Here is a 20,369-nt window from a genome sequence, read left to right as displayed (position 1 = left end):
CGTGGGCAAAGCATGCGGGTGTCGAGGACCTCCGACCTCCGTTCGCCCGCCGGACCTTCCTCGAGGGTTCCCAGGACCGCGAGCAGCCCTGGGCACCCACATCACCCTCTATTATAGCCATCGTCGGGACCGCGCCACACATCACCGCACAACCGCGGAGGAAGGTAACAGAGGACGCGGTACCTGACAATCAACACCCATCCCGCCCTCCGGCTGGCTGAGTGGATCCGGGAGCTAGTCAGCCACGAACTTCCCTCGCCTTCCGGGGCGTGGCCCCGGCCAAGAGGCGGGATTTCCCTTCCAGGTGTGAATATCTTCCGGCGCGTACCGGAAGTTCCCTCAGTGAGAAGCAGGAAGTCGAAGCGCCGAGCCTGTCTTCCTATCTCTGCGTAAGGCTAATCGCTAGCGGACTGTGGGACCGGAACGCTAATCGTTAGATTCTTGGCTAGGTCGCCTCTGGTTTCTCGCCTGGCCATGGCGACATACACCTGCATCACCTGCCGGGTGGCGTTCCGCGACGCGGAGATGCAGCGGGCCCACTACAAAACGGACTGGCACCGCTACAACCTGCGGCGAAAAGTGGCCAACATGGCTCCGGTCACTGCCGAAGGCTTCCAGGAGCGAGTGCGGGCGCAGCGGGCCGTGGCAGAGGAGGAGAGCAAGGGCACGGCCACCTACTGCACTGTCTGCAGTAAGAAATTCGCCTCCTTCAACGCCTACGAAAATCACCTCAAGTCCCGGCGGCATGTGGAGCTGGAGAAGAAGGCGGTGCAGGCTGTGAATCGGAAAGTGGAAATGATGAACGAGAAGAACCTGGAGAAGGGGCTAGACGTGGACAGTGTGGACAAGGATGCCATGAACGCGGCCATCCAGCAGGCCATCAAGGCCCAGCCGTCCACGTCTCCCAAGAAGGTGTCCACAGAGGAGTTCCGGAGTGCGGTGGCCGTCGCTGCGGGTGGACGTGGAACTCACGACCGAGACCCGGCGGAGAAACCGCCCCGGCTCCAGTGGTTTGAACAGCAGGCGAAGAAACTGGCCAAGCAGCAGGGCGGAGAGAGTGAGGAGGAGGAAGAAGAGGAGGAGGACCTGGATGGAGAAGGTAATGGCCTTGTGTGGGGGCGGAGGACCAGAGGAAGTTGGCTTCCCTTAAGTTTCCAAGTTTATACTTAAGGGGTGTGTGGATGTGTGTGTGGGTGTGTGAAAATGATCCTTAGATTTCTGAAGTGCCTTCTGTGGCCAGCGTCCTCAGAAGGAATTTTCTCTGTTTGGTTCACTGCTGTACATCCAGGGCCTAAAACTTCACCTGGAAGAGGAATAGATGTTTAGTAAATATCTGTAGGATGAATTGACACGTTCTCTGTTTCGGATAAGTTTTTCACATACGCATAGAAAGACACGTTATTGTCACACTGGCTGCTGTAAAATCGGTGATTCTATTGGACTTCATGGTTCTAATGGTTTTTCACTTAGATTTGTTGATTAGAACTGAACGAGGGGCTCCCAATCAACTAGCAAAACTGGTGTGGAGCTTGAGCTTCATGAACTATTTGGCCTCTCCTTCCCTCATGCCTAGTCCTGTTAACATTGTTAATCTATGTCTTAGTGACTTAATTCATTTGTGTCTCCATAGCAAATACCTGAGACTTGGATGGAAGTTTATAAACAGTGTCATTTATTTTCCCATAGTTTTGGAGGCTGGGAAGTGTAAAATCAAGGCATTGGCAGGGCCTTCCATAAAGGAAGTTTGCTCGTGATTTACTCAAATGATAGAAAAGGCCGAAGATAAGGATTGCGTCCTCCTATAGCAGAAGGAGCAAAAGGCAAAAAAAAAAAAAAGCTACTTTCCTCCTTCCCCACCTCTTAGTACTGTAACTATGGTGATTCAGTTTAAACATGAAAGAGCACATACATTCAAACGACAGCAGCAATTTGTAGCACAATACCACCACTACCACCACCACATACATGGCACTGTAGTACTCCTGTGAAGTCCTAGATGTTGTTATAGTACTGAATAAGAATATCAGCCAAATGAAACCACAGACATAGGAAAGAAGTGTGATACTAATTCAGGGATATTACCATATACTGGAAAGCAAGATTAACAAGTTTCTTACCCATACAAATTTGTCTGTGGTAAATAAATAGTTAAAATTGAGATCTTGAAAAAGGATTTTTTTTTCAGGGGGATGCAGTTGCCATTCTGTCTCCCCAAACATAGGTATTCCTCTTTGTGTGAATCATTGTGGTGTCTTTGATTGTGGTTACTACTCTTTAAAGTTAACTTTGTTTATCAAAACTCTGGCTTGAAGATTGGGAAGATATTGATTCTGATGAAGAATTGGAATGTGAGGATACTGAAGTGATGGACGACATGGAGGAGCAGGATGCAGATGAGGAAGAAGCTGGGCATAGCCCACCCCTAGGTGCCATCCCAGTAACGGACTGCTTATTTTGTCCCCATCATTCAAGTTCCCTCATGAAGAATGTGGCTCATATGACTAAAGTCCACAGCTTTTTTATTCCTGATATAGAGTATCTTTCAGACCTTAAGGGTCTGATAAAATATTTAGGTAAGTATAATAGTTTTCCTTTTAATGAGGAAATACCATGTTATTGGGGTGGGCAGTTCTCAAGGGAACATCAGTTTTATGTTTCTCATCAATCTTTGATTTAATTATTTAGTGAAAATTAGAAATGAATGCGTTATTTTTGTTTTGTTTTTGTTTTTGAGTTGTGGAAATAAATGTTGAGATTTAGTCTGGCTGCAAAAAAACGCTTTCATAATTTTTTTCCTCAAATTATTTAACCAGGAGAGAAAGTTGGTGTTGGGAAGATTTGCTTGTGGTGCAATGAGAAAGGGAAATCCTTCTACTCCACAGAAGCTGTACAGGCACATATGAATGACAAAAGCCACTGTAAGCTTTTCACAGATGGTGATGCTGCTTTGGAATTTGCAGACTTCTATGATTTTAGGTAAGTCTAGGGGTTCATTATGTGAAGTGAGTTGAGGTGGTATTCAACAATATATTCTTCCCCCACCCCCGGCACCAGGGATGGAACCCAGTGGTGCTTAACCTCTCAGCCCTCTTTCTATTTTATTTAGAAACAGGGGCTCTTTAAGTTGCTTAGGGCCTTGCTAAATTGCTGAGGCTGGCTTTGACTTTGTGATTCTCCTGCCTCAGCTTCCTGAGCTGCTGGGATGCAGCTCCGCTCAATATATTCATTATATATATGTATATTCATAATAACTCTTGTAGCACCTCTGTATAGGTTAAGAAACTCAGTTTAGCACATTTAGGAAAGAGAAGATTAAGATTTCAGGCACAAACTGTAGTTTGTCTCACTTGTTTTTGTTCTTTGTAGTTAAATGGTCAGGAGTTCAGTTTTGCCAATTACCTTGTGAACAGAGGTGAAGAAATTCGGTTTCATTCCTTGAGGGACCTTGAATCAAGCTATCTCCTAAAGGAGTTGAGATGGTTGCTAAACTAGGATGATCATAATACTAGATCATGGTATTTGGTGGTGAGATTATCCCATTGATGGTTTAACCCTAACTGAAATCTCAAGTAGTTCTTACATCAAATGGATGTTAGGTGCTCATGAAAAACTAAGATTTTATTGTCAGAATTCCTCCAATGTAGTAAAGGAGAGAAGCAGGCATATATAATCATCATACCAACCATTCATAGCTGAAGTGATACAGGAGCTCAGAAAAGTCATCTTCTGTTAAACTTCATGTTTTCTCCCTGATTTGTCCTTTTGCAATTGAGGACTTTGTAGTTGTGGGCATAAGTAGGGGGTTAGAGGTGGTGGCAGACAAGAAGACAGAATATCTGCTAAAAGTGGAGAGCATCCTCTTACAGACAAGAGACAGTATTCTCCCTCTCAGGTTTCCTGTCAGCAGTGTTTATTACCTTTTGACTTAGGTTGTTCTAATCAAAGTGCTCAAAGCCAATGATTGAGTCAAGAGGCTGTAGCTAGCAGCTGGCTTGGAATGCTGCAGTGTTGGTTTTCTAGCCCCCCTATCCATGCCTTCTTATACATTCAGGATCCTACCTAGTCTCATAGATTTTAGTACCTCTTGTAGGCCCATGTCACCCCAATTTTTCTCTCTACTAGAGCATTCACTTCAGCTCCAGGTTTATGTATCTAGCCCTCCTTGATGTTTCCACTTTATTCAAAATCAAACTCCTGCTGTGCTCGCTAACTTGATCTTCCTTAAGTAAATGACAGCTCTGTCCTTTTAGTTACTTAAGCCAAAAAGTTTGCCATCATCTTTTCTATTTCATGCTTTCATTAACTCCTTTACCATTCCTGCCCCACACACCTTCAGAATCTAACTACTTCTTACTTCCTACACTGCTGCAACCTGGATCCACGTCCCCCTTAGGTTTCACTGAATTTGCTGCAGTACTTCCCTGCCTACTTGTCTCCTAACTTTCATTTTTACCATCCCTTACATTCTATTCGCAGAGCTAGCCACAGGGATTCTCTTAAAGTATAAGTCAAATCAAATTCTCCTCAAAATCTTCCAAGGGCTTCCTGTCTTACTCAAAGCAAAAGCTAAAGTTGAATGATCTACACAACCTTTTGTGGTTTGGCTGTCCTTATCACTTTGGTGTTTTCTGTTTCTTGCTTGTTCCATTCCTAGCTATTCTTCTTCTTCTTTTTTTTTTTTTTTCCCACTTATTGATGGACACAATACTTTTGTTTTATTGATTTATTTTTATGTGATGCTGAGGCTCGAACCCACTTCCTCACACATGCTAGGTGAGTGCTCTACCACTGAGCCACAACCCAGCCCTATTCCTAGCTATTCTAAAAACAAAAATTATGTTTCTCAGTTCCTTTGTACTTCCTGTTGTCTTTGCCTATAACCTTTGCTGAAATATTCATATGACTTGTTCATTCACTTCTGCAGGGTTTGGCATAAATTCCACCTTTTCAGGGTGGCCTTCTATGACCACCTTTCATAAAATCACAACACCTACCTGATATTTTTTAATCCTTTTTATTTTTCTTAATAGTTTTGCTGCCATTTTGCATATCATTTATTTATTGTTTCTCTCCTTCTAGAATCTAAGCTTCAAAAAAGTAAAGGCTTTTGTTGTTGTGTTGCTTACTGGTTGTTGTGTGGACTATTTGTATTAACATTAATAACTGATGTAAATGGTTCAAGAAGTGAATTTTCTTTAGTTCAAATAATGCTTTTTTGAATCTGTACAGAGTTTATTGTGTGAATTCCTAAAAATGAGAAACGGTGTGAGCCTTTATAAAAATGAATATTAAGTGGCTTATTTACATAAAAAAAACCCAAAAGTTGATTGTGCTCAGTAAAGAAAACTTGGTAAATAGAAAGCCTTACATGCAAAGCCAGCACTGAGTACTTACTGCCTGCCTGACACTGTTTAATAAGCTCTTTATGTGGATTCACTCGGATAAAAAATGACCAGTTGCCTATAATTCTTCCTTCCTCTAAATATAACCAATGTTAACTTATTTTGGACTTGAAATTTTTTATTGAAGAATAAACTTACAGAAGGTGCATTAATGTGTGAACAGATGAGATCATAATTCACTTTGGTGAAATTGTATATAGTGAGCATCCAGATCAAGAAACAGAACATTAATGATACTCTGTCATTTCCCTTGTGTGTATTCTCAGGAAGTGTCCCTCCAGTCTTGAAGAATAACCACTGTTCTGACATAGAACTGAGTAGTTGATTTTGCTTGTTTTTGTACTTACATAAATGAAAGAATATACTCTTTTGGGTCGCCTTCTTCCTTACATCTTCCTTTACACCCATACTAACTTATACAGTTGTAGATTATTGGTTCTAATTGTTGTAGAGTATTCTGTTGAATACATCATGGTACCTCACCTACTGCTGGTGCACATTCGAGTGGTTTCTAGTTTGGAGCTATCATCAGTAATGCCCCTGCATAATTCTGGTATATGTCTTTTGGCAAAAGTATATGTATTATATGTTGATATATATTTAGGAGTCTGGCCAGAGGATATACGTATGTTTAATTTTAGAAGATGATGTCAAATTGTCTTCCAAAGTGGTTATCTGTACTTCCACTTTTGGTGAGGGAGAATTTTTTATTTTAGCCCCTTGGCAATTATGTAGTCATTTTAATTCTTCCTTATTATGAAACATGTAATTGAGAATGTTTTTATCTATTTATTTATTTATTGGCTGTTTGGAGATCTTTTTGTGAAGTATCTGATTAAATCTTTTGTTCATTTTTTTATTGGGCTGTCTATTAATATTTTAATGTGAGTTTTCCATGTACATGTGTAAATATGAATTTATGATAATTTTTAGGAATGTAGAGACTCTTCCAGAATTGTACTGTCAATACAGTAATTACTAAGTGTTCCCTTGTGGCTATTTAAATCAGTTAAAATTATAAATTAGGGTTGAGGTTATAGCTCAGTGGTAGAGCGCTTGCCTCGCACCTGTGGGGTGCTGGGTTCTATCCTCAGCACCACATAAAAATAAATAAAAGATATTGTGTCTATAAAGAATATAAATTAAAAATTTAAAAAAATCTATTCTTCAGTCACAGTACCCCATTTTAAATTTCAGTGCTTTGAAACCCACACGTCTAGAGCTACTGTGTAGGACGCACACATATAGAACATTTCTGACATTACAGTTCTGTTGGATAGCACAGTTCTAGAATTTGTTTTTACAGTGGTTAAATTGACTAGAGCTCCATGTCCAGTCTGTATTATCCTCTTCCTTTGCACTTACTTGGTAACCTTCTGGAGGAGAAACAAATAAAAGGAAAAATTCTCCTGTTAGGACATTTGCTCACTTCTACTGAAAAATGCTAACAAGTTGTTTTTCCCCTAAAACCTTTCAGCTGGCAGTTCATGCAGCTGTTTTTTAAATAGCTAGCAGGTTGACCACATTTGCAAATACCATTTTTATTTTTAATTGAGGTAATCTGTTTATTAACACCTGTTCGCTGTTAATAGGAGCAGCTACCCAGATCACATGGAAGGGGAGGACCCCAATGAGGCTGAGGAGTTACCCTCAGTAAAGAACTTGGAATATGACGATGAAACTATGGAGCTGATTCTGCCTTCTGGTAAGTGTTTGTCAAAAATAATTGACTTGCTGCCAGTGGATTGTGAAAGAGGCATAGCTGAAGAAAATAGAACATAAATTCAAGTGTATGTTTGCATTCTCATGTACATATGAATTCAGAAGGTTGCTGCCTAGCTCTAAGTTGGCTCTTTTGTTTTAACTGGGCCAGTGTTTTTGCTCATTTCTTTTATGGCTCAGAACATTTTGATTAGGCATTTCTTTTTTCTTTTGGGTTTTAAAAAATATGTGGACACTTTTTATTCTGTTCATCTTTTGTTGTTATTGCTAGTATTGCTTTTACTCTAATTCTTTGAACTGATTACTGTGTCTTTATGTTACTCAGACTTCCAAATGGTAGTCTTGGCAAGTATGTGTCTGACTGATATTCCCTGAGTTGCCTTTCTGTATTCTGGTTGTAGGGCAGGTTTGGAATTTCAGTTCTGCCTTCTCTGGGAAATAGGATTCAGGGTGGAAATTCATCCTAGATATGAGAAGATGAAGAGTAACTACAAATATGAGAGGTGTCAACTGTTGTTTATTGTGTGGAAAGAAGGAAGTGTTGTGGGGAAGCTACAGAGGGCATACACAGTGAGAGGTAAAAGGAAAGGAAATAGTAGAAATGATAAGATCCTCATAATTCCTGATATTTACTGTGCAGTTATTAGTATGTTCAGGTTTTACAATAAGTCTTCAAGGAACTTAGAGAGGTTGAGTAATTTACCCCAAACCACACACCTAGTTAGTGAAGCCTATTTCTGACTTTCCTATATTAACTGTGGCGAATGTAGTAATGGTGGGGTGGGAGCAACACATTGCCAGTGGAGGTGTCTGATGAAGAAGCAACCCTGTAGTATTGCTTTCCATATGCAAAATTTCTGTGTTGGTACAGACAGCCATCTTAATTCAGAACCATAACCTTTGAAGGCTAAGGGCAACTTTAGGATGTGACAGTAGAAAGAAAGGGCAGACAGAATGTGTCTTGAAGATACAATTCTTCCTATAGTGATACGGAAGTTAATTGCAGTATATTATGTCTTTACCAATACAGAATATGAGAAATATAGTCAGTTCTCTATATCAGTGGTTTTTGCATCTGCAGTCAACCAAGTAAAAATATCTGAGGAGAAAATTTTGTCTGTAGTGAATATGTGTAGGCTTTTTTCTTGTCATTATTATTCCTTAAACAACATGGCATAACAATTATTTATGTAGCATTTACCCTCTTGGGTATTAAAATTAATCTAGAGATGATTTAAAGTATTGGCTGTGTGGAAGTACTGTACCATTTTATATAAGGGACCTGAATCCCTGGAGTCTGGTATTTGAAGGTAGGATTCTGGAATCAGTCCCTCCCAGATACCAAGGATTGACTATGTTTAATAATTTATTTTTTGTGACTCTTTGGCTTTGTGTCTTTTTAGCTTCCACTTAACTGTAGGATATGATAATGGCAGACCTTAAATAAGTTGAGAAAGACATCCTTATAAAGCAGTATCTGACATGTTATAGAATCACTATACTGTTCACTTCATTTTTCATCTACTTTAGCACTCTATATTGCAAAAAATATACATCACAGTGAGCATGTCATATATAAGAAATGTAGCATATTTGAAAGAAGTTTTCATCTGGACTTTAAATTTTTGAAACTTGAAAAAAATGGAAACTCCTCAGCTATATAGAAAACACGTTGTCCTAGGGTGATTGAGTTTTCTTAGATTAGCCAAAGCCAAAAATGGCTATCATTTTAGGATACTCTTTTTTGTCCCACATTCAGGTGATTTGGCAACTCCTAAATATCTTTTGAATACTTTTTTCTTTATTTTTTTCTTTTTATCTCTTTGTGACACTATTATAACTTCCTGTCTGGCCTTCTGTAATCTGTTTTCCACATGCATACCAGAACATTCTTTCCAAAACTTCAGTATACTTTACCTTCTGGAATTCCTCTGGTGGAGCCTTTGCCTGAGTTTCTCTAGCTTCTGGTCCTTCAGGTGTCTTGTGCTCTTCCTCTATATGCCCACTTACAGTTTGTTTGCTCCTCTGGATCTTTGCATGGTGGTGCCTCTATTGTATTCCCACTCCTCCTCTAAGACTCATCTTCTTTAGGTTCACCCCGCTCCCCAGAAAGCCTTCCCCAACCCCTCTACTGTCACTTTATTGAGTGACAGAAATCTCCTCTGTTCCCAGGATGCTTGTATATCTGTGATAACATTGACTTTACTCCTTTGTAATTATTGTTTTGCTTGCCTATCTTCCCAGGTTACTTTTTAAAAATGTATATGTGTGTATTTTTTTAAACGGACAGAGACTAATTGTACATGTTTATAGAAGACAGTGAGACATTTTACATGTATACAATGTGTAAAGGGGATAATTGGCATATCTGTTACCTCAGACAAAATACCATTTCTTTGTGCTGGGAGTATTCAAAATCCTATTGGCTATTTTGAAATACTCAATTGTTGTCAACCATAGTTACCCTGCTGTGCTATGGAACCTTGGAAGTTATTTTCTCTAACCCCCAATCACTTTGGAGAACAGATTATTTTCTTTCATCTTTTCATCTCAGTACAGGGTCCCAGACACATAAAAGAGAGATAAATATTTGTTGACTGAAAGGGTAAAGGTGTTATTTTTAAAAGTAAAGCAAGGTTGATTCCCTGGAGCCTATGACAATAAAGGAAAAGGCAAGCAGAGGGAGTTTACGGGGGCATAGAATCTTATTTGTCTTCATTACCCCCTAAGTCCTTGGAGAAGATTGCTTTGCCTGTGTGTAATATAATCAAAGAAGAAAGTGACCTGAGATTAGCTGGAAGGTCCATTTTCTCTTGGTTTTAAAGCCTTTTTTCCTTACTCACAGATATGGGCCCAGTAGTTGATTCATATTATTTTAAAGTACTGGATAATAGTCTCAGTAATTGGGTGACAGAAGTCTCCTCTATTCCCAGGATGCTTGTATATCTGTGATAACATTGACTTTATTTCTTTGTAATTATTGGCTTGCTTGGAATCTCAGATTGCTCTTTGATGTAGTCCAAGAAGCAGTGAGGTAACTGGTTTGGTAGTCTAGTATTGCAAAATACTGTACTTTTAGGCAAACTAGCTCAGGAAAGACCTAGCCAACAACCAGAAACTGTCTATTCCAAGTAGTCTTAACTAGACTGTGCCCTTTTTTTGGTGTGTGGGAGTATGTGTTTTTCTTGAGAAAGATTGTAGTTTTGTGACCTGGAGAAGATTCAGGGCCATTAATAAGAATATGCAAATACAAATCACTACTCATCACAAATAATGGTTTTGTCTAAATGGCAACAAATCAAAAAACATTGTATTCTGAAATTTTCTCCATCTGGACTGATATAGTGCTTTTAATGTTGCCTGTACTTTATCATCTCAGATTTTAAAAGCCAGTCATGTTTTTGTCAGTCATGTTTGTAGTGATACCTGATGGTCCATTGGTTTGTTCTTGTGCCTCAATATTGGTTTAAAAGGGAGGGGTTTAAATGGCTCAAGAAACTAGGAACACTCTAAAAAAAAATTGTAAAAATGTAGCAGCATCATTGTTTAATTACCTATTTATCTCTTTGAAGAACATAACCTTTCAGAAACTTCTTCAGATATGCTCATCTATATGACTGGGTTAGCATGGATGTTAGTTAGCTTAAAGCTAATTTGGAAATTATTTTAAATCTAGTTACTCAGATTGTTCTCTGTAAAATGCAAGCTGATGATCCCAGAGCCAGTGACAAAATTATCCAGTAGAGGGCACTATTAGCATGTCTTTTGCAGATTGTGGTCTGGCAGAGTTCCTTGAATTTCTTTGTTTGCTCCTCAGTTCACTTAGAGGAAGCTGGAGTGAAAGACACATTCCTCTAGCTGCTGACTAGCTACATGAAACTGTTGTTGAATCCATAAGAAATACATAATTAGTCATTTTATCTTATTAATCATCAAAACTAGAGATGGGGATGTTTTCTTTTACAGTATCTGCTGTTGTCAATTGCATGGCTATTAAGAAGGATCGGATAGGATAGTTTTGTATTGTACATGAAATTTACATGGACAGGTTGTGTGCCTCACCATAAATCAGACAAAACCTATCTGTTGTTAATTGGACAGTCACATGGTCCCTAAGGATACTTTTCCATGATGAAGGCTTTCACGTTGAGCTGTTCTTAGCATACTATACTTGGTACTAATGTCCTGTGCTCATTGCCACCAACACATCAGGAATAACTCTAAACACTGTGTTTTTACTTCTCTCCTGTCAACTATTGGAAACTGTAGAATGTATTTCCAAATGGTGTACAAAAATATAAACCAGCATTATCATATAATGGTTTAGGAATAATCATCATGCAAACCTGGAACTAGAGCACCCTGACCTAATATTGCAAATAGAAAATTACAGTGAATGATTCTGGGATTTTTCTGTTAGGCTTCCACTTTAGTTTGAGTCTCTTTCCATCAGATGCATCTCACTTATTTCTTGTTATTTTGGAGGTTTGTTAACTCTTGTGCTGCCTGAACAGTCAAGTTCAAGGGAAATAGTTTCATTCCTATTGGCAAAGACTAGGTCTTTGAGATGGAAGGTTCTTTTTGTCATCTTTTTGAGTATGATCATAAAACCAAAAACAAGTAAGTACTTTTCCATGTCTGTGTTGCAAGGCAGTCATTTTCCAGTGTCTTGCCAGGTATAGGGATTTAAAATAACCTGACAACATTTTTTTAATGTGAATTAAAGGTCTAGATCCCAAAAACAAATATAAGCTTGTACACATACAAGCTTTTACATTTAGTATCCCATTCATGGTCTTTCTAATCAGAAGATTCTGAAAGAAATAGTTTTACATACATAAATATAAAACTTTTTTAGAAACTATACACAAATCTCTACTTTAGCTTTGTTTGTTTGTTTGTTTGTTTATTTATTTATTTATTTGGTGGTTGGTTGGATTTGGTCCTCTGGTGACTCCTTGATTATTACATCAGCTATAACATCCTACCAGAGGAACAATCCAAGATTCCTATAGGAATCTTGGATTGTTCCTCTGGTAAATATCTTCAGGTTTTTATTAGACTAGGTACAGAAATTCCAAAGCTTTTGGTGGTCCATAAATTTGTTCCATTTTCTTTTTTAAAATCTTTTTAGTTGTAGTTGGACACAATACCTTTGTTTTATTTATTTATTTTTATGTGGTGCTGGGGATTGAACCCAGTGCCTTATATCTGCTAGGCGAGCTACCTACCTCTGAGCCACAACCCCAGCCCCTGGAACAGTTCTCGTTTGAAATATAGTATTTTCCCTCCACACTGTGTTATAATTGCTGAGGGGCTTATATATACAATTTTATATTGTAATGACATCAAAATTTGTTGAAAGTTAGAAATTAGTTTCTGAAAGCTTGATTGACCCACAGAATTTTATCCGTTTTTTTTTCTAAGTAAATATTCTCTGTAGAGAGAATTCAACTTAATCATCTTTTAAAATTCTAGTTCACTAATTGATTCACCAAATGTTTTTTATCATTTAGGAAGTAATAGGATTTTAAGCCCTGGTACTATTGATAGTTGGGTCTAATAATACTTGTTGCCAGGTGCTATCCTGTGTGTTTAAAAGTTTAGGAAGTATTTCTGATATCTACCCACTAGATGCCAGTAGCATGCCTCTAGTTGTAACAACCCAAGATGTTTTCAATCAGAGCCAAATGTTCCCTGTGGGATAAAATTACCTCTGTTGGAGAATGCAATGGAGAATTTAGGTAAGGGAAAGATGGATTTCTATTGTGGACCCTGACTGGGGTTTTTAGGCCTAACTATCAGGATTGTTCTCTGTTTAATCTTTGTATTAAAAAAAAAAAAAAACTAAAAATTCCTTATTTTCTAGGGCCCTTTTATCTGTTTTAGTAGGAATTGCTATGGGGAGTTCTTGGGAGGCATATTGTAAGTACAAGATTCTGAAATTTTGCTGAAAAGTGATTTACCATTCTCTCTTTGTTTTGTACCAGGGATTGAACTCAGGGGCACTCAACTCAGAGCCACATCCTCAGCCCTATTTTGTATTTTATTTAAAAACAGTGTCTTACTGAGTTGCTTGTCACCTTGCTTTTGCTGAGGGTGGTAGCTTTGAACTCGGAATCCTCTTGTCTCAGCCTCCAGAGCTGCTGGGATTACAGGCATGTGCCACTGTGCCCAGCCCATTCTGTCTTTGTATCCTCTGCTTTGTCTTTATTTAGTAGCTAGAACACTGTTTCTTCTGACATATCCATTTTCCAGCTAGATCTTAAGGATTGATTTGGGAAAGCCCTTGCTTTATAATTCTACCTTGAAAAAACTATCCAACTCTGTTTAAATTTTGCTCTTTGTTGGGTATGGTGGTGCATGCTATAATCCCAATAACTCAGAAGGCTGAAGCAGGAGGGTCACAAGTTCAAAGCCAGCCCTGAGCATCTTGGTGAGTCCCTGACTCATAATTTTAAAAATAACTGAGGATAAGTGGTTAAGTGCCACTGGGTTCTATCCCTATTTAAAAAAAAGAGAGAGAGAGAAAGAGAGATGCAACCATTCTGGAAAGCAGTATGGAGATTCCTCAGAAAACTTGGAATGAAATCACCATTTGACCCAATTATCCCACTCCTTGGCATATACCCAAAGGACTTAAAATCAGCATACTGTAGTAACACAGCCACATCAATGTTTATAGCAGCTCAATTCACAGTAGCTAAACTATAGAACCAATGTAGGTGATCTTCAAAAGATGAATAGACAAAGAAAATGTGGTACGTATACACTATGGAATATTACTCAGCCATAAAGAAGAATGAAATCATGGCATTTGCAGGCAAATGGCAGGAACTGAAGACTGTCATGCTAAGTGAAATAACCCAATCCCAGTGTTCTCTCTGATATTCGAATGCTGATTCACAATAGGTGTGGAAGGGTGGAGTTTTACTGGAATGGACTTGGGGAAGGGAGTGGGCATGGGAATGGGAAAGATAGTAGAATGAATTGGACATAATTTTCCTATGTTCATATATGAGTATACAACCAGTGTAACTCCACATCATGTATAACCACAAAAATGGGAAGTTATACTCCATGTATGTATCATATGTCAAAATACATTCTACCATCATGTATAATTAAAAAGAACAAATTAAAAATTTTTAAAAAGTGTAACCATAAGTAAAAAATTAAAAAATATCATTCTTTTGAAAAACAGGTGCCAGAGTTGGTCATCGCTCCTTGATGAGATACTACAAACAGCGATTTGGCTTGTCAAGAGCTGTGGCAGTTGCTAAAAATCAGAAGGCCGTGGGCAGGGTACTCCAACAGTACCGAGCCCTAGGGTGGACTGGCAGCACAGGTACATCTGTTTACAGTTATTGACCAGCCCAAGAACCTGTACTTGTAGAAAGGGCTTGGGTGATATCATTTCTATTTATATTGTCATTACAAGCCTGATTTCTTAGTTGTAGGGTTTTCATTATCACTTAGTTATAGTGAAGCCCAAGGCTCCACGACTTGAAAACTTCATATTCCTGGTATAATAACTCTATATACACCATTAACTTTTTCAACAGAAAATGCTTAGAAAAAGAATTACTTAGTAATCATCCCAGGCTGAAATTATCCTGGAGGCTACACAGAAGAATTGAGTAATATCTTGGTGGTTATAAATAGCTTAGGCTGTGGAGTTGACCATGATTTATATGATGTACTTACAAGTTCTTATGTGATGAACATGAGTAATTTAATTACGCTTCTTTTTCCTTGTTTATACACTGAGGATGTTAAGGGAAGGGCCTACCTTTTTGAGTTGAGAGGATTGACCCTCATAATGCATGTGTGATACAGGGTGTGCAAATAGTAAGGTTGGCTCTCAGTCCTCTTATGATCTTTCCATAGAAAACTTAGAATATTCAGATAGTAAAGCTGGCCACTGAAGTTATTAAGCTTTGAAACTTCATCAGTATGATGCTATTTAAATCTACTCTGATGTGTGGACTGCATAAAGCTGCTTATCTGTACATCTTCAGGGAAAACAGTCCAGCCAGAGGCACGTGGAGAGGGCAGGGGGAGAACTGCCTCCTGATGATTTAGAAAGCGCTGGTGCCTAAGATCCATTTTAAACCCTGTGTTTATATGCACCTGTTACCTTCATCATGGCTGCTTGTGAGCCATGAGGCCACTTGAATCTAGCAAAAACTAACTTTTCACTCCTGTCAAGAATTATTGTCTGACTCAATTTATAGCTCCCACCCTGTCCTTAGATCAGTGGAGCCTATAATCCTTTCAAGATTATAAAAATTAAAGAAGCTAATACAGAGAAATGTATATTTACAAAAGTTCTGATCTATGGCTGGGATACACATTTACCCTCTAGGCTCATTGGTGGGAAACCTCAAGATAGCATCTCTTCTTTAAGTATAAAAGAGCCCATTCTTCCCAAATTAACTTTGGCATTCTGTACGAAGATTGGGCTTTCACTGACCATAAATAACTGAGATTCCGCTCATTTTTAACCTCTTTCCAATCACAGGAGCAGCTCTTATGCGAGAGCGGGACATGCAGTATGTCCAAAGGATGAAATCAAAATGGATGCTGAAGACAGGAATGAAGAACAATGCCACCAAGCAAATGCACTTTAGGGCCCAAGTGAGATTCTGAGAGTCTGCTGGATTGAGTGATTGTCTCCTGCTCGAGTTTCTTCCTTGCCTGAGGACCAGTGGAACCTGGCTTGTGGGATACACCCTTTTGCTGCTACTTCACTTGTTCTGACCTAATAATAAAATCAGACTCATGTTGATTTTCAGGTGGCATTTGTGAACAGTGTTTTCAGCTTAAGTTTACATGGTGTGTGTCTGCTGCAGTCTGATACCTACACTGCTGTGTGGCAGTCACATTATTGCCTCAGCTTTCAAGCGATATCTGGCTGTCAGCATGATAGGGGAAACTTGAGTGACTTGTCTGCTCCAAAATCAGTTTAACTTTCAGAATAACTCATGACATGAGGGCACTAGGACATATTTAAGGGGGCTTTTTGAGACTTCTGTGGGAGAAAAATTGTCACTCATTGTGATTCGTGTGGAGGTGTGTGTCTCTGGCATTGGTTAAATCCAGCAGAGGTAAAGTGGGTTATTGTTAAGGTTTTTCTATTTCTAAATGTGAACACATGAAGAATGATAATGCTAGGCACTTAGACTTCACTTTCAGTGTTGCCTTTATGTGAATGGTTAGTTAGGAGAAGAACAAAGGTAAATGATTAATATCATCTTAGAAAGACTATCTCATGGTTAGCTCTCTGAAGAGATGATTAGTTTAGGTAGCCTAGAGGAAGGCACTAATAAATTGGAAATGAATCCAAAAGTGAAATCTATAGCCTTTGAAATACCTTGATGACTTTGGAAAAGTGACTTGATTTTTTACATCTGTAAAATGCAGGTGTATGTCATTTCACAGATTGTAGGGCTAAATAAATCTGCCGAAGTTCCTAGCACTGAATTAGTGCTTGAAGTTCTCCCTTGTAGAGGAAATTGGTGGCACATAAGGCCAGTGTCCTAGCCAGCACACTATTCTGAGAAGTGTACTCAGGATGCCAGAGGATGCAGTTGCCCTCACCATGTATTAACCAGTCTTCATTTGCTCTCATCTATTCTTTAAACTTTGGATGCAGAGTCGAATTCTTTTTATTTCTTTAATATACAGGTTCACTATTATCCAACAATAGAGGGCTCCCTGGTTTGCACATTGGTCCTTCATCCTCTTTCCTAGTATTTACCCACATCTTTTAAATCTGTAGCCTGAGAAAATGGTATAGTGTGTTGCATATGGTGTGGTTTTAATTTATACTCAACCAGTTGTACATAATACCATGTTATTGCTCTTCTCGGTTTCATTTTTCAATCAACATTTTTTTCGGTTCAGTAGCAATATCTAGTTTATTGCTTCTGCTGGCTAGGGTTCCAAAATGGGTGTCTACCATGTTGTAGTCATCTCCTGCTGTAGTGTCTTAATCATCTCCCATTCCACATTACCACTTCAGCCCAGCACTGATAGCTTGTATCTCATATACACATGCTGTTTCAAGTGGGGGTAGTGGGAGGGTAATATATTTTCTGACCTCTAAGATACTACTGTTGCCTGTATTTGTTTTATTAGCCATGTCTTCTAGGCTTTGGGGGATAGTTTTTTTCTAATTTTGAGTTTTTGAAATAATCTACTTTCTCATCCTATTCACATCACAATTTATAAAATTCAGTTTGTTTGCCTTTCTGGCTTGTGTGATGTCTTTCCTCCTGGGAGTATTCCTAGGACCAGATGGCTCTCACAGGATGGTTTGTCTGGCTTTAGCTTGAGCCATTGAGACTGGGATCAAAAGTGAGAGAACATAATCTTGTTCCCTCTCCGTGCATGTTGAGAAGCTCCTGGCAGCCTGGCTGGCTGGTCTCACTGCCCATTTTCAGACTAGATAGGGCACTGATAAATATTCTTTCTGCTTTGTGTACTATGAATTTGTGTTTAACTGAATATAATCACATTTTATGATTCTCTGCTGTGAGGTATAGGTAGTATCACTGTTTTATAAATGAGGAAATCGACTTAGGAAAGTTCAATTATTTTTAAGGAGACAACAGAAAGTAGCCAGATAATTTCTGGTACAGCATCTTAATATTGCAACACATTTGTGCAGTGTCCTTAGCATCATCCCCTCAAAGGGAGAAAATGGGGCTATAAAAATACACTCAAGTCCATTAAATTTGCAGTATCTGCAAAAAAAGCTCATAAATCTACACACAATCTAACGTTCACATTAATACATGAGAGAAAGCATCACCTTCCCTTTAATGTGAACACATTTTGCTCTCAACCAGTTTTGATTATCTGTGGATTCTTAATTAATTGTTAAGCTGTTTTCCCCTACCTTGATTATCATTTCTAATCTATTAAGATACAATCAGACATTAATTTGGAACTCACAGTAATTCATATGCAGTAGTCCAGGTGAACTCTCAAATGGGTGGTTTGTTTTTTTTTTTTTCCAAGAGAATTGCTGTCCTACAGAAATTTGTAAATGCTTTCAAAAACATGTCATTTGGTTCAGATTCATTTGCAGTTGGCATCTTAATTTAGGGTGATGAAATTGGTGGAAGTTAAGGTATCTGATTAGCTTGTTAATGATGCAAATGTTTGGATATTATAATGATAATTACTCCTCATTTGTGGGGCAGACTATTGTTTCCCTAATCTGTTGTCTCCATCCTGAGAATGTGGCTTTCAGCCTGGGACTATATTTCCTAGGCTCCCCTCCAGCAAGGTGTGGACATGTGGCTCAATTTGGGCCAATGGTTGGGAGTAGAAACATCATGGATGCAATTTGCTGCAGATTCCCTCAGATAAGCTGCTTTTCTAGATCTGCCTCTGTGTCTCAGAAGTTGGAAGTGAGGTGCTAACCTTGCGGATAAGGTCAGTGTCTTAGGGGATGGCAAAGTAATAGCATGGAAGGGACCTGGATTGCTAAATTATATTAAGGAGTAGAGCTGCCTACCAGCTTAGTTCATTGTATTGTTAATGTGAAATAATTGAAGCCATCATGTTGAGTTTCTGTTAGAGTAGCCTAGCTTACAATTTTAATAAAGTAAAACCCCATGATATTGCTAATGTAAATTGGTATAATGCAAATTTGTTTCAGATGCAATTAGCAATTGTGTTACCTTCCCCAGTGCCCTTGTTCTCAAAAAGATGGGCTAAATTCTTAGGTGAGGTTGGGTTTAGAGACATTAGGAAGTAAGTGCCTTGGAAGTCATTTGGGATTTTTTTCAGGCAACATTTTCAATTATTATTATTTTGTAGACAGTACAGACTAAAAATATTTTTACTAATCTTATAGGGCAACTTTACAATAAGCCTGCTAATTATTTGACACTCCTACCCTAGAGAGGTAGGGTCAGCCTCCCCTTCCCTTGGTAGTGGATTAGTCTTAATTACTCTCACAAGTAATAAAACTGCAGAAGTAATGCTGCCAGTTTTCCAGCGATAGTCAGGAACTGCAATTCAGCTCACACCTTTTCTTAGACTCTGGATCATGTGAATAGTCTGACTACCCTGAGGAGGTCCTACATATGGACTCCCGGGCCACATGGAGAGATCACATTTAGGTTGACAGGCCCAGCTGAAGTACCAGTTGACAGCATCAAATGCCAGCATCTGAGGACACCTATTTGCATGACCAACCCAGTCAAGTCTTAAGCTCTCTATTACTTCTGACTGCAACCTTATGACAGACCCAGGCAAGAGCTGCCCAATGGAGCCCTTCCAAATTTTTTAGTCTATAGAATTGACGGACATAATAAAATAGTTGTTTTATACCACTGGATTTACACAATATGAAGTTTTGGGGTTCTATTTACTACCTTGAGGAATTTCCCTGTTATTAATGGTATTAAGGGCAAGGGCTTTACGTACATTCCATCATTTTATTTAATCTTTACAACACTATTAAGAAGATACAATTATCATTTTCATTTTACACATGAGGAATAGACCAAGGTCATACTGCACTTAATTGCTATCCTATTGTCTGCTGAAAAATGAGAGCTTTCTGGAGTTGTAGATTTTTAGACTTTGATGACACATTGTGACTAACTTAAATCACTTCCCACTACTCTGCCTGTACCCTCTTGTCATGATTTCATACCAGAAATGTAATCTGGTAACGACATTAACAGCTATTAAAAAAAAAAAAACTATTGACAGCTATTAAAATCTTTCAGTATAAACTATTACTGAGTAAATATGGTGATTTAGAGGAAGAGAATGCATCTATGTTTAACATATATCTAAACCTACATTAAAAACATTACAACTACTAAAAACATCAGATCTGTATTTCTTAAAGGAATCTATAATTTTGGTTTCATTGAATAAGAACTCCAAAGTCTCACCTAAATCAGATGTGAGACTCAAGGCATGACTCATCCTGAGGCCAGTTCTCCAGCTATGAGCTTTTGAGATCAAAACAAGTCCTATGCTTCTAAGATACAGTGGTGGGAAATAGGAAGGACGGTTCCTTTTTAAAAGGGAGTGACAGGCAAGAAGGAAGGAGCAAAAGTCCCAAAACTCAGCAGAGAAAATAATAGTCTTAAAAGCTTGAGAATATCCCCTGGGGCTTCATGTCCCACATCTTGTGCACACTGGGGTGGGTGTTTGATCCCCAAAGCCTCCAGGCAGCCCTGTCCTTATGGCTTAGGTGGGTTCAGTCCA

General features: G+C 38.8%; 1 protein-coding gene across 2 annotated transcripts; it reads left to right on the top strand.

The window, feature by feature from the left end:
* Nucleotides 1-459: 459 nt before the first annotated feature.
* Nucleotides 460-15,925, top strand: ZNF622 (zinc finger protein 622). Of its 2 annotated transcripts, XM_081292748.1 has the most exons (6): nucleotides 460-1,099; nucleotides 2,313-2,573; nucleotides 2,814-2,976; nucleotides 6,995-7,107; nucleotides 14,329-14,472; nucleotides 15,649-15,925. In XM_081292748.1, exons 1-6 carry the CDS (start codon nucleotides 475-477, stop codon nucleotides 15,774-15,776), a joined length of 1,434 nt encoding a protein of 477 aa, XP_081148874.1. In that variant the 5' UTR covers nucleotides 460-474; the 3' UTR covers nucleotides 15,777-15,925. The 2 variants fall into 2 exon arrangements, with proteins under 2 accessions (XP_081148874.1, XP_081148875.1); XM_081292749.1 differs by lacking the exons at nucleotides 14,329-14,472; nucleotides 15,649-15,925 and adding an exon at nucleotides 9,533-9,642 and having other exon boundaries at nucleotides 6,995-7,149.
* Nucleotides 15,926-20,369: the final 4,444 nt, after the last annotated feature.

Source organism: Spermophilus citellus, assembly GCF_964194105.1.
Source record: "Spermophilus citellus genome assembly, chromosome: 1".
In the NCBI taxonomy this organism is placed as follows: Eukaryota; Metazoa; Chordata; class Mammalia; order Rodentia; family Sciuridae; genus Spermophilus; species Spermophilus citellus.
The sequence above is the reverse complement of the archived record's forward strand: the minus strand, read 5'-3'. Positions and strand labels throughout refer to the sequence as shown.